At 35.9% G+C, this 14,068-nt stretch overlaps 1 protein-coding gene across 3 annotated transcripts in view; it reads right to left on the bottom strand.

The window, feature by feature from the left end:
* The window catches only part of LOC100544241 (ubiquitin-conjugating enzyme E2 E2), a 211,634-nt gene that overhangs the window by 192,025 nt on the left and 5,541 nt on the right, over nt 1-14,068 (bottom strand). For all 3 annotated transcript variants that reach the window (XM_085226338.1, XM_085226340.1, XM_085226339.1), the window contains exon 3: nt 8,212-8,262. In XM_085226338.1, the coding sequence (XP_085082464.1) occupies nt 8,212-8,262 (51 nt within the window). The remainder of the gene's footprint in view (nt 1-8,211; nt 8,263-14,068) is intronic.

Below are 14,068 nucleotides of genomic sequence, written 5' to 3'. Positions count from 1 at the left end.
TGACTATCGTATAAAAGGTAATATTTAAAATACATAATGCCTTACCACACAAACACGAGCTGCCATATGTGAGGCGCTGCTAAGCATGGTTCCTATTAAGCCGATACACAGTAACTGGCTTCTTTCCAAGCAACATGGAAGTGTTTAAAAAACCCAGTTTAATCCAATTCCACAGCTTTGAAACAAAAATAAATTAAAGTGCTGCAAGAACTGCTAAAATGAAAAATTAAAAGCATGTAAATAAGTGAAAAAATAAATTGTCAGAGAAAATGAAAACAAAGATTATTTCAAGTAGATGTCTTAATTGTAATTAGCAACATTTGGCATGTGTTATGATATGATTCAAAGCTGCAGCCAATTAGATACCCCAAAAAGCTTGTAACAAAGCTGCAAATGTGTAACTACAGTATAAATAAGTTTTATTGCACACCAAGAAAACAGCACACAGATCAGTTTCAGAGTTTGTTTCTGAAGTAATGTAAAGCATTCTCCATTATTATATCCTGGCTTTTTATTCTTAAACTGCAGTTTCCCTGCCAGGAGATTTTTTGGAAAACAAGTTCATTTAATTTAGGCTATTAACTGTAGATTTGTACACATTCAGAATATAACAAGAATAAAAGACAAATTATAGTATTGCCTCAGACTGTCATGCCCATGTAAAAATAAAACAAACAAACAAAACAACCAAAGGAATAAAGTGCGTATGTTAACAGCTGTTAAAGTGCTGTAGGACTGTGGGAACACTGGCATTGAAACACAGAGAGAAATGTATTTATTTTATCCAGTGATTCCCAATGAGGAAGGAGGGAAACAACACAAAAACGTACAGAAAAAAAACCTCTCATTTTTCTTTGATAGGCGTAAAAGATAACACAATGGCAGTCAGGAAATGACTTTTTCACATGCCTTTAAAGTTTTCTTAGAAAAGGAATATATGTGTATGTATGTATGTATGTACGTTTTTTTTGTTTTGTTTTGTTTTTGTTTTTTTTTTTTTTTTACAGTATTACAATACAGATCAGAACTCAAATTCTGAACAAATACGGGTGCGCTGAACTCAACAGCATCGGGCGCTTCTGAGATTGTGCCATTTATTTAAGGAAACAAATACTTCATTATCAGTAATGCTGTCAGTCCTAACCAAGAGACAAAGTACCTTCCATTTCCCCCATTTGCTCAATAATTAGTAATTTACTAAAGGGTAATGAGTTGCTAATAAAAGCATGTTTCTTACATGATTATTATGAAATGGCAGTGACTGCTTGTTTGATGCAATAGTACTTACTGCAGTCACTTTCAAATGACTCCATCAGATTTCTGCAAATAAATGGACTCTCATATGGTCTTCATATAGAACACTAAGCTATATTTAGAAATCAGAAATAGGGAAAAGAAACGCACAAGAAAAAAAATAGATAATTAAATTTTAAAGCTACAAATTGAAATACTTCTTTGCAAAATCTCTCAAAAATGATGCAGCAAGTAGGATTTTGTTTCCCCTGCTGGCAAGCAATGACTATTTGACACATCTATTTTAATGTTTGGTGGGGGGAGGTTGGATTTTGGTGTTATTTTGAAGGCTGTGTTGAAGAGATTACAAAAATATTTTGTGTGTTATAAACCATGTTCATTCTTGCAGGGAAAGTTTTTTTTAGATATGCAGAAAAGGCCAAAAGAAATATTTACGGGAGGTTAGTCTGAAAAATTCTGGCCGGCCGGCCTTTATTATGCTTCCTAGCAGAGTGACTTACAAAGAACAGCTGGAACTAGATATAAACCCTCTGGAAGTAAAACTTCCCCCCTTGGATTTATTAAAGTGGCTTTATTTTTTGATTCATTTGTTTTACCCTTGTTATAATAATCTGTTCCACCTTCCCCATACTCTGGGATTTTAAATAGAGCGTTATTAATTCTGCTTGCTAAGCACATTACAAATATCAAGGATGTGTAGATCCTTCAAGTCCATCATAAACTTCTTTCAGGGTATATTTGTACCATTTTCTGCTTCAAGGATTGGACAATCACCATGACTTCTTGTTCTGATGCCCAAATCCCCATCTCACACCTGTCTGAGCTGTTCCATGAGACAAGCTGTGGGATGCACTGTTTTGACAAATCTGCCCTAATGCATTGCTTATTGAAGTATTCTTATCCTTCTCTTGTACATTTTTCTCTTCTCTTTTCCTTCAGAGAGAGAAGTGGTCATCATTTGACAACAGGGAGAACTGGTAGAATAACATACAGGTATTGCTACTCTGGGAGGTACCAGAGGGTGCTGTCATCCTGTTCCTTACTTTGCAATTGTGCACTATTTTTAAGAACAACTGCTTTGTGAATAATGCACCTTAACATTTAGAGACACTTTTACAGTCAAAAGCAGACACTTTTAGATTTATTTTTTTTTTTTTAACAGAGCTGTATGCTTCAGATCAAAGCACAAACGACACTGTCCTAAAAAAAAAACAGCTACAGAAATTAAGATTACACATTAAAAAGTAACCTGACACTTTTTATCCAAGGTAGCTCAAGATATCAAGGTAATAAATCTGAAATAGCCACCAGTTACAAAAACAAGGCAAGTTAACTCAAGCAATAAAAAATATTATAGTTGCCATGATAAAACTTAATCCCAGTGTGATCATTAACTTGTTTTTTTTTGGGACGTATTCCTTGATGCTTTTGAAGCAATGCTAAAAAATAAAGTAATTGCAATGGGCATCTGAACAGGTTTCTTTTATTCATTCTCTTATTCTCAAAAGTATGCTGATACCTCATAGATTTAAAACAGGATTCTGCACATTAATATCACTTATGCTTATTTTTCAGATCAATTCTTGTTATTTGCTGTAAATTCTAAAGAGATCCATCCAGGAGAAATTATTTAGAACTCTATCTTATTTTCATTATAAAGTTATAGCAAACTAGGAGCGGATGAAAGTAAGCCTATATGGGCAGAAGGTAAACTCCATGGGTAATGCTGTAGAATGGGAAGAGAGCCCAGATTCCTGCCAAAGAAGCTGGAAACATTTGAGAGGAAAAACGTTCAAAGATAGCGTTCCTTATTCCAGTCTTCATCTCACTCACACATTAGCATCACTGCCATGTGCCTATGGCAACAGACTGATGCATCCCTAACTTAAACAATCAAAAATCACTGACAGCCGCTTATTTTATAATGAAGATATAAAGATGTTACATCTTAGGGGACTCATTTCCCCACTTGAATTTAGCACCAAGCTCTCAGTGGTTTCAGTAAAACCACTAACAGAAGAAACAGGATGAAGCCTTCCCTTAGCTACTCCCATACCCCCAAGTGACACAACAATCATTAATACGATGCTGACTATACTCAGTGCTTCCGGAGTATTATCTTTGAACCAGCAAATACAGACATGCCACCTTTCCTCTTTGATTACAGAGCAAGGCAACATTTCAAGGAAAATAGCGAGCATGCTGCAGGCACCTAAAGGTAGTGGAACAGGAGATGCAAGCAGTTGCTCAGTGTTACTGAGCAACGTCATTAACTATGCGAACTCAGTGCAGTTTACAGCAGACTAACCAAAACAGAAGTATACAAAAACTGAGCAAACTGCTTTAAAAACCAAATCCTTCCAGCACCAAGATACTGTCCTTGCATTCTCTCTGCCTATCTAAATCACCTTACATTTATTCAAATATTTTAAAGAAATACAGGAAATCATAATTATCCAGAAATTCTCTACCACCTTCCTAAACAAACTGATCTTGTGAGCACAGAAACTAAAAAACAAAGAAAGAAGCAAACAAACAACAACAACAACAACAAAAAACACCAGTAAGGCATTTTTTTGCTCACACTGTAAAACTATGTGAGCATCCGTGTCTTTGCATTTGAGCATGAACACGGGGAAGAGAGGATGACCTCCTTTAAAGCTCTTTCTATTACTCCACATTGTAGAGTGATGCTGACAACCTTTTCCCTCTGGCCTTTGTATGAAATTGTGCTAACATTTGTTCCCTGCTACTAACACTTGTGCCATCTCCTTTGCTTTAAAGTACTACTAGGCAAGCCTTTAAACAAATGGAGATCTTAGATGAATGGGACCTGTGTAATTCCTTACAGTTGGGAAGATCATGGCTTCACCATTTCAACAATAATAATGCCAGAACAATATTGAGCAAGAATATCAACTTCAAGGTAGTTGTTAATAATGCAAGAGACATCTATAAGGCACACTCACCTCTCAATCCAAGCCAAGCCCAGGCGTTTTCCCACTCCCATTCACTCTTACCTATGTCACCACAAGATGAATTGTGCTTTAGCAATCCTTTCATTGAGATAGGCTTTCACAGCCAAAATATGAGGGTTGGATACGTAGGTTGCTTATCAGTTTTTCAGATAGTAGAGCAAGAAATGAATTAACGTAATAATTCCAAATGAATAGAAGGCTACAAACAGGGTTTAAAATTGATTATTTTGGAATGTGTATCTGTCAATTTAAATTGACAGTCGCACAGCCATTTAAAGTATATTTCTGAGCCTCATGCATTATCCATTTTGATGCAGGGAAAAAGAAAAAAAAAGGAATGCACATAAATGGAACTGTAAGAAATACGCAGAAATGAGAAGGATGGTGACAGACATCTATCCTAGAGGACATCTAAGGAAAACATGAGGACAAAGATAGGGAGATATAGTGACTTAGTAGGAAAATTCTGAGCAGTTGCCCTAAATGATGTGCACAGAGATCTGCCATTTGCTTTATGCCAGCTCTTCTTGTTTCTAGCAGTAAAGTTCAGATTGAGAGAAGCTAAAAACTCTTTAAACGCTTTCCAGATATTATTCTCTCACACAAACAACTGGTATAAAGTGTAACAGAGATGTTGTCTTACCAGCAAGAAGGGAAATAGTACACAACACTGGCAAGAGAAGATATATTTTATGAAATCTGCCACCTTTGACAAGACAGTCCAAAATACAGCAAAGTTTTAAAAAAAGCATTATTTAGGTAGGATTTCTGACAATTCCTGTATTCCTGCAATGCAATACATGAAAATGATACCTAAGGATGAGGTTTTTATCACCTTTGAGAAAAAGTTTACTCTGTATCACTCTGAGGTATGAGATGTACAACATTTTAGCAATCAAGCTGTGGTATCTCAGTGAGGATGAAAAAAAGAGGAGTGCAAAATGTCTACAATTTAGCTATACTGTCTCCAGACAATCTAAAATGTGACAATGCTGCAGATTTAAAACACAAATGTACCTGCTTAGCATTCTTGACTTTCCTTTACTGTAAATTAAGCTCTACATAAAAGTAAAGGGGGGAAGCGCATAGTAGAAAACATCCAGTTCTTTCTGTAAGATGTGAAGAATAACTGACTCTTTTATGACATGCCTTCCCCGAAAATAGCAATGATTACACCACTCAACTCCCACACAACTCCCAACCTGACTTTTTGACACATAGTACATTATATGTTCTCAGTCCCAGAGGATGATCCAAAGTTTGACGATAGGACTCCCTTTATTGCCCAGAATACAAACGGCAGAATACAAAATACAAAACCTAGGAAAGCAGGCAACCCTGACATTTTATAACATTAATTCCACTTTTAAAGCCCAACGTGACAGATATATTCTTTTTTTCCCCCTTTTAGGAACTCCAAAATCCACAGCTCTCCACATTTTGGAAAGATGCTGCAAGTCAAAGCAAAGATAATCTGCCAACTACAAAGCACATGTGTGAGCAAGATTTTTTTTTTTTTTTTTTTTTTTTTTTTTTTTTTTTGGTCTTTCAGGCAAACAAGATTATATAGCCTATTCTCTTTGTGGGGGATGAGGAGGGGGAAGTGTTAACATTGCAGCTGCTGCAGAAGTGGAAGCTGTAACTCCCTGGGAGCTTGTATTGACTCTGTAGCCAACCATGCCATTAAGAGATGCTTCTGTACTACAGAAACTGCACCATTTGCTTTTTATTTCCAGAAAGAGAAAAACTTGAAGTTCTGACTTGCTGCAGTCAACTGAAAGTCTTACAGCATATCTTGCATACAAGTTCCAATTCAGCTCAATATCCTGCCTATTAAACATAGTATTCCTGCATTATAGTTTTCCTTCACATCTGGTGACATTTAATTCCGAGCTTTATCACATTGCTATTGCTCAATCATTTATTTTATACATACAACTTCCTATTAAACAAAAGAGGACACATAGCAAAGGTAGGCTGGAATCACAACCATTTTAAGTAGCTTTCATTTGTAAGGAGCTTATCTTTATGAAATATGATTTAATAGAAAATAACTCCTCTTATAGTGATGACCTAAATTTTACTAAAACCAAGAAAGTGTGTATCAATATTTTAGGGTAAGATATACACTGTCACAGCTTGGCTTTCTACATTATCTTGAAGAACCATGTCTGGCTGATGTATTTATTTTGTAATGTTTAACTATAATAGAAAATAGATGAAGTTCAAATGAAAACACTATTTAGACTATGTCAACAGAGCATAAAACTAAATGAAGTGATTTTGTATTGACTGTAAAACATATTTGCTAATAGTAAAGTTACTAATGGTTATCTATCAGGATCACAACATGAAATAATTCTTTATCTTAAGAACTGTGTTAAAGCAGCAGATGCACAAAGAAAAATGCAATTTTTTGATTTTTCAAAACATCATGCAGCACATTTTATTGATATTTTATCATTAGCGTAAATAATTCAAAACCAAGCCACCAACCAAACAGAAAACCAAACAGGAAATCTCCAGCTCACTCTTTTTAATTGCAAGTCACAAAAGGGCTTTCCACTACAACAGCCAACTCACTTTACATTTGCTAGCAAAAGAAAAGCAAACAACAGTATCTTGTGCACTGAAACGATTGCTTTGTTATAAAGGGAAGGATTCAGAAACAAGAAGAAATGATGCTGCTGTAAATACTGTACATCTTGTAGACTCAGTACAAAGCCTTATGCATTCTTCTACAACAGACTGAAGTTTTATATTCATCTCAACAAATCAATCCACTAATAGGCATCAGTCATCAACACCTAAGTAAAGATCTGCCATTTGAAACAGCTTTGATGTGATTGAAGACTCACACATGGTTATAAGTATGACAGAACAGCTTAGCTATTAAAATGTTTTATCTAGCAAGGAACTGTTCATCCTAATTGACTGAAATACTCTTTGAATGCTTTTATTGCAAGGCTACTTCACTATGCAATACTTTAATACATAGCCACTTGACTTACATCTTCAGACACAGCACAACCACATCAAATCTTGTTCAGATTCTTCCTCACACGTGCTTTTATCAAGAGACCAAAACAATAAAGCTGACTGCCATTTTTACCACCAGTTGCTTAGTTAATTCAGTACCAAAATGTACTGGGACTCATTGTCAAAGCTGCATGTCATGTCTCCATCTTTTAGTACACCAAGAGGACAATCACATCTGCTGGAATCAGTGGGCAAGACTGGGTGGATCTGCCCCCTCCCACCTTATACCTGCTGCTAGAGACATCACCACAGGGCTGACCATATGTCAAGCCAACAGAAAAGAAACCCAAGATGGCCATCTGTAAGCAACAGCACGCTGCCTGGCTGCAAGGCAGCAAGGTTTTCTAGGCCTCTCTCATAAGTCATTTCAAAGAAGGTTTTAAGCACATTCTAAGCCAGTGTACCTGACAAAACAAAACAAAACAAAAAAAACAAGCAAGCACAGAGTAAGGATATATGACGATGGCCTCTATTTCAGCACATTTCCACTGCATATCATAATGGATCACCAGAAACTCCTTCAGAATATTAATAATAGTTTGTGCCTAACATTTTTCCTTCTCCATTATATTCACAATGTGTTAACAATTTACAAGAAAAAGAAATCAAACATACCAGTAACTACCACCAAGATTACATCTTATAGAATCAAACAAAATGCTGTTGATTTAATACCTCAAATGAAAGACAATTCAATTTTTACCCCATACCTATTAACATGTTGTATATTTCATCAGCTTTTACCATTACTTCTGCTACCAGGAAGTGCATCATATCAATTCTCCATATATAGGCAAACATGTCATCTATTATCTTCTACTCAAGAACTGCCAATTAGCACAAAGCAATAGCTAAATTTACCATCGTCCTCTATACAATTTCCATGATTCCATATTTTCCATTTTTATATTCTAAATTAATAAAATCCATGTGATCTTACCTACAGTTTGGAGGAGGGTCTAATGTAATTTCTGCAAGTTCTTTCTGAATCCTTAAGAGGGGGAAAAACAAAAAAAGATATTATCAGGACTTACATTTGCAAAATATTTCTTTCAACTTTATGAACACTTCTGCAGCAGTCAATTATGATAAAATATAACTCTTGATGTTGCTAATAGAAAGCTGATGCTAAAAGAGTTCATGAAACTGCTCAAGATCAAAATGCTAAAAATCAAAACTTAAAAAAAAAAAAAAAAACCAAAAGCGAGCATCTAAGTCTTGGACTAACTGTTCCATGTACAAATGCCTAGAAAATCCTGCTTCTCCTGTAGGTCAGTGTGCTCAGCTCCTTTGCTCAATAACACAATTAAATGCCTCATACACCATACTCTTCTGATTACCCCCTACCTATCTGCCTCTCAGCCTAGGTCCCACTAGGCAGTAGCCTGCTCCCCTCAGTTTGTTGTCATCTGAAGATCTGCAGTGTCCACCTGCAGAGCCCCCATCATGTGCTTCAAGCCACTGATAAAGGCCTGCTTGCAGCATATACCCAGCAGGTGCCTCTTAGTTACCAGCACCCTGCTGGAGTTCCTCCTCTAGGCACTACAATACAGTTGTTAAGGATTTGGATCCTCTTCAGGCCTGGGCTACCATGCCAAGCACTTGGATTCTTGTTCTACTTCATATCTGGCAGTATAGACCCTTCTCTTTGTGCTAGTGTCTGCATGGCAATGAGCATCTTCACCTACAGAGAAGATCAAATGTGAAGGATAGGAGCTCACAGAACTTCCACAGTAATTTGTAGGAGCTTACAGTTATCAAGCCATATGCAGAAGTGCAATTGTCATCTATAAACTATGTCCCAAGGCCTTTTTATAGGCTATTTCAGGGCAAAAACAAATGTTTAGAAAGAGGAAGGAAAAGAAAGTGTACCCTCAATGTTCTCTTCCCTCTTCCTCCTGCACAAGATCTCAGATAGTACAGATGCAGATTACACTTTATTTCATGCCCATACTAAGAAAGAAAAACTGCACAATAGCACTACTCAGGTTCCTTGCATAAGTGCTCAAGCCACAATCCAAGATCTCAGATCTGACATGAAGTGCATACGCATCCAGTTCAAAATGACCGCCACCTTTTTTGCACATAATACTGGACAAAAAAAAAAAAAGTGGTATATCAAAATAAAAATTCACATACAACAAAAAGAAGTGACCAGTTTACACTAATCCTCTATAATTTCAAGATCTAAATACAATTTTACATGCTAAGGAGTCTCGCAGACACCTTTAAAGTTCCCATTATGCCAGTATGAGTTGGTTTTATGACTGTAAATAATCAACAAACCAAAGGCTGTAGAGGAAACTGGTGTGAACCAGAAACTCCAACTCTTTAGCAATTACATTCTGAAATAATTAGGACATAAATCAGTAAGATTTGTTAATAAAGAATATTACTTCTATCCACTAATGCAGTTGAAAAGAAAAAACAGCCATTTCAGACACCCTAATTTTTCTTCCAACCCCTGTCCACTCCACCTCTACATATAAACATAAGTTATTCCTGTAGACAGGAAGAAATTGAATGTTTATTTGCTTATATTTACATCTCCAGAAAGTAGAATTTTCCCAGTAAGCACCATTTCTTTCTTGTAAAAAAAAAAAAAACAAAAACATAGACTGCTTAATCAATATTTGCAGAAACTCATGGTAGCACTGCAAGCCCAACACATTTTTTAAAAGGAAAAATCTGATTAGTTGAAATGCAAGTACATCAAGCATTGTTTAAAAAAAGTTGTATTTTTTAAACTGTATTTAAACTACCCTGACTATTTGCACCTTTCAAAAGGGAGGAGGTCTTAGAATCATAGAATCACCAAGGTTGGAAAAGGCCTCCAAGATCATCCAGCCCAACTGCCCACCTACCACCAATATTTCCTTATCTTACATCTGTGGGAAGTGCTTTAAATGTTTCTTCTGTCTACAGCAAAGTTTCGTCATGTTTTCGAGATTTACTGTATCAGTACTCTAAAACACAGAAAATGTAAGTAGCATGAAATCTCCACTAATTTCATGTTTTATAGGTTTATTTGCTTTTTCTACAAACTGCTTCTAAATTCTGGTAGATTAGAGAATCACAGCATTAAACTTCTGGAGTCAGGGATTCTTCCTTTGCTGTACATATGAAAACAGGAGCAGTTAATATTTCATTGCATTATGATGTGTCCTTGAGACACCAAGAATGGGTTGGCAAATATAGCCTAAGTCCTAGATCAAAAACTTCCCATTCGTCCTCCTAAATCTGAATCCGTTTCACTTCCATTCTGAAAACAAATGGGTAGAGTCTCCTCTCTTTTTCTTCTTCTGTTCTGGCTTAATAAAAATAACTACATTTCAATTTCAAATGCCAACAACACTAGAATGGTCCAAGATCGAGCTTTTCCTGTGATTCAGGAAGCAAGAACAAAACACCTTGCTGTTTCAAGCAATAAGAATTGATCAGATGATACTTTATGTTCAAAAGTCCTAATTGCTTTAGAAAGTATCTAAGATAAGGAGATGTTTCACTTGTGCTTTTTTTTTTTTTTTTTTTTTTTTTTTTAAACACACAAAGCTGCAACGTTAACACCATACTCAGCAAACTGTTCATGCCTCCTCTCCTGCTCTGCGTCATTCCCAAAACAATATATACACCTTATATCTCTTTTGTTGTAACTTTAATTTACCTTGCATTCCTGCTGGGAGCACATTCATAAACAGTCTCTGTACAGCAGCTGACATGCAATAGCTTGCTCACATGTCATGGCATTCAAAGTTACAATTAAATTATCAGATAACATCCCAGAGAGCCTTGCTCTGATAGAGACCTCCAACACGCAAGCTAGCCTTTGTCTGCATGAGTTATTCCACTGCTCTGGCACTCACTCCAAATCTCCATTGAGTTGCCTTCAGAATCTGGCACAGGAGAAGATGTGCCTCATTTCCTTCACTGACCACAGAGGATTCACCATGAGCCTATGCAGCCTCTGGCAAAAAAAACCCACATATTTTTGCAGGTCCTCTCTGGCACTTCTTTCTCTGGATTTTCTGCTCAATCCAGTTATGTTATTGTAGAGGAAAAAGGATTCTATATTAAAATAATTAAATATACAATGTGTGTGTATATATAAACTAATGACATACTTACTAGTTTACAGCATATTGGGAGTGGGGGGTAGAAGACTCTCTAGTAAGCAAAGCTCTGAGCTGTACATGTAGGACATTTAACCTGCAACATCAGATCTGTTGTTCTTTGTTTGATCTTAAAAGACATCGTCTGACCTCTGTTTGTCTGTCTCCCTCTTTCCCTATATCTATATATATATACAAAATTACTATTACCATGTTTTCCTTGCATTTTACTAATGGGAAAGAACAAACGTACTTGCCTTCAAGTAATAGTGCAAAGGTTAATCTTCCCCTAACTTCAGAAGCACGAGAGTACATTGTGGATTTCAAATATTATTAATTCTCACAGACATATATTTACTGGTGTTTCAAGCCTAGGGGGACTGTCTGTTGTTTCCTTCATGAAACAGTTAAAGTTCACTAAAGCTAAGGGACAACTGAACATGTTAGAAGATTTCCCAATGGGATTAAAAGAAAAAGAAGCAAAAAAAGACTATCTGACAATAACCTACTTTACCACATCTATTTTTCTAGAATACATGCCTCTTAACTCATGGAAATGACACGAACAAATATTCCATACTGAAGTATAGATTATTTAGGAAATACTAAGCATAAATTTCAATCTTACAGAAATTGTGACTGCGCAGGAAATTTATCCAAAGAAGGTTAGATTCATGCTCAAAGAAGAAAAATATTCAATCATCATATTAGATGCACATGTAAACAGCAAGGATAATTCTTGTAAGAAAGAACAATCCATTTTTCTACCATGGTCAGCAGGTTCCTTGGAAACAGCACTATGATAAACAATCCTGAGAAAAAAAGAAATTAAAAAAAGAAAAAAAAGAAAAAAAGAAGCTCATTTTTGTTTGTTTTCTAACAAATGTAACCTATTAACTAGTAGATATTCCTTCTTTCAATTAAAAAAAAAAAAAAAAAAAAGGAAAACCTACAACTGAGGTTTTAAAGTTCATAATTCATTGTAAGCACAGATATTTATAAAAAGAAATCCTGGACTGGTCACTCAGGCTGACAGATTTTCAACTATCAACTTCGGGAGCAAAACAATACATTTATTTGGCGAGCTACTGTGTCAGCCAAGAATGGTTACACTTTTCTCAATTCAAAGGTCAGGCTAAGATTTGCTGCTTAAGAGGTAACAAGATGCCTGCTGCTTCCAAGGACAGCAATTCAATTCCGTGTCTGAACTGTAATTGTGATATGCAGCGAGTTTCTCAATCTTGACATGTTAGGTAAGAAAGGTTGCTATTTAGGGTGATGCCCTCTGGGTGAGGAAAATTGAAGGACCGGAAACTGTACGACATGCAGTAAGCTATTGCACCTGCATAGCAGCTAACATTAAAAGTACCAGCAGAGCAGGACTGCACGTGGAGGCGTTCTGCCTCCTTGATGCCACCTATAGCAAAGCTAACATAAGAAAAACAAAATCACTGCCACTTAAATACACATTCAAGCAGTCCCACATATCCTTCATAACAAAACAATTTTGAAAAGCATTGCATTGCTAAAGCAGCACACTCCTGCATAAGGCACGATAGCAGGGTGTTTACGCAAGTGAAAAAGAGCTCTGCTAAATCTTGATTTACACGAAGTCAATACTACTGAAAATTCTTAATAGGTAGATCTAATTGTCTACATAACCACACAGTGAAAAAGTAGAACAGAATTACGCCAACTACAAATGAGCAAATTCTTAATTCTAATCCAGGTAGCATAAAGTAATTCAAAAATACTGTGATTACATTTCTGTACACAAGAAAGGTCCCTTCAGGTGGAAAAATGTGGCTTCCAAATTCAGGTTAGAATGAAGCCCATAGCCTGTGAATTAGACCAGGGAATGATTTAATTCCAGTGCTATATTTACTTGCTAGCATTCTTTGTTCTAAACAGAAGTTGAGGCTTTGGTCAAAATTCCTGTACTCTCTGTTGTTTGGATTTTTTACTGATGTTAGCAGAGTTGACTGTTTTAACTAAGAGAAGGTTACTGTCACCCTAGTATAATGCCATGAAAACCACAAAACTCAAAAGCTAACAAAGGAAAAAGTTGCTGAGCACATATCCAGTCTTTTTTTTCCTCCAGAAGGACAGCTGAATTACTTCAATTTGTTTCAATTTTAAAAACATTAATGGTCAAAAACTATATTCAATTGAAGGAGCATAGCCTTATTCTCACAATATCATTAATTTCTAATGAAAAAAAAGTATTACAGAAATCGACTATATAAAACATCATTGGTATGAGATGTGATAATATATTTTCCCTTCTTTGATGTTACTCCTCTCCTTTTATTCCTCTACTTTAATTTCAGATTTTCCTCGTCCTCTAATGACTGATTTTCCTTCCTTGAGGTTTTACTGCTTTTAATCAAAAAGCAAAGAAACAAAACCTGTTATACAAATACCAGATCAGATTAAGAATGTTTACAGAAACGTTATCCTCCCTGTAACGCACTGACAAAACTACTGAATAGACTACACAACTACAAAAGCCAAACTACACTGCTGTAAAGACTATATCACTGCGATTCTTCCCTAGTTTTATGACAACCAGCACTTCTGAAAATACATTTATTAAAAGTGTTATTTATTGTGCACTTATCTACAGAAGCCTTATACTTCTATAAATCATCTCAGCTTTTAAAATGCATAATCAAAGGCTTTTCTTCA

The sequence above is a fragment of the Meleagris gallopavo genome, chromosome 6 (genome assembly GCF_905368555.1).
Source record: "Meleagris gallopavo chromosome 6, MGAL_WU_HG_1.1, whole genome shotgun sequence".
Lineage (NCBI taxonomy): Eukaryota > Metazoa > Chordata > Aves > Galliformes > Phasianidae > Meleagris > Meleagris gallopavo.
The sequence above is the reverse complement of the archived record's forward strand: the minus strand, read 5'-3'. Positions and strand labels throughout refer to the sequence as shown.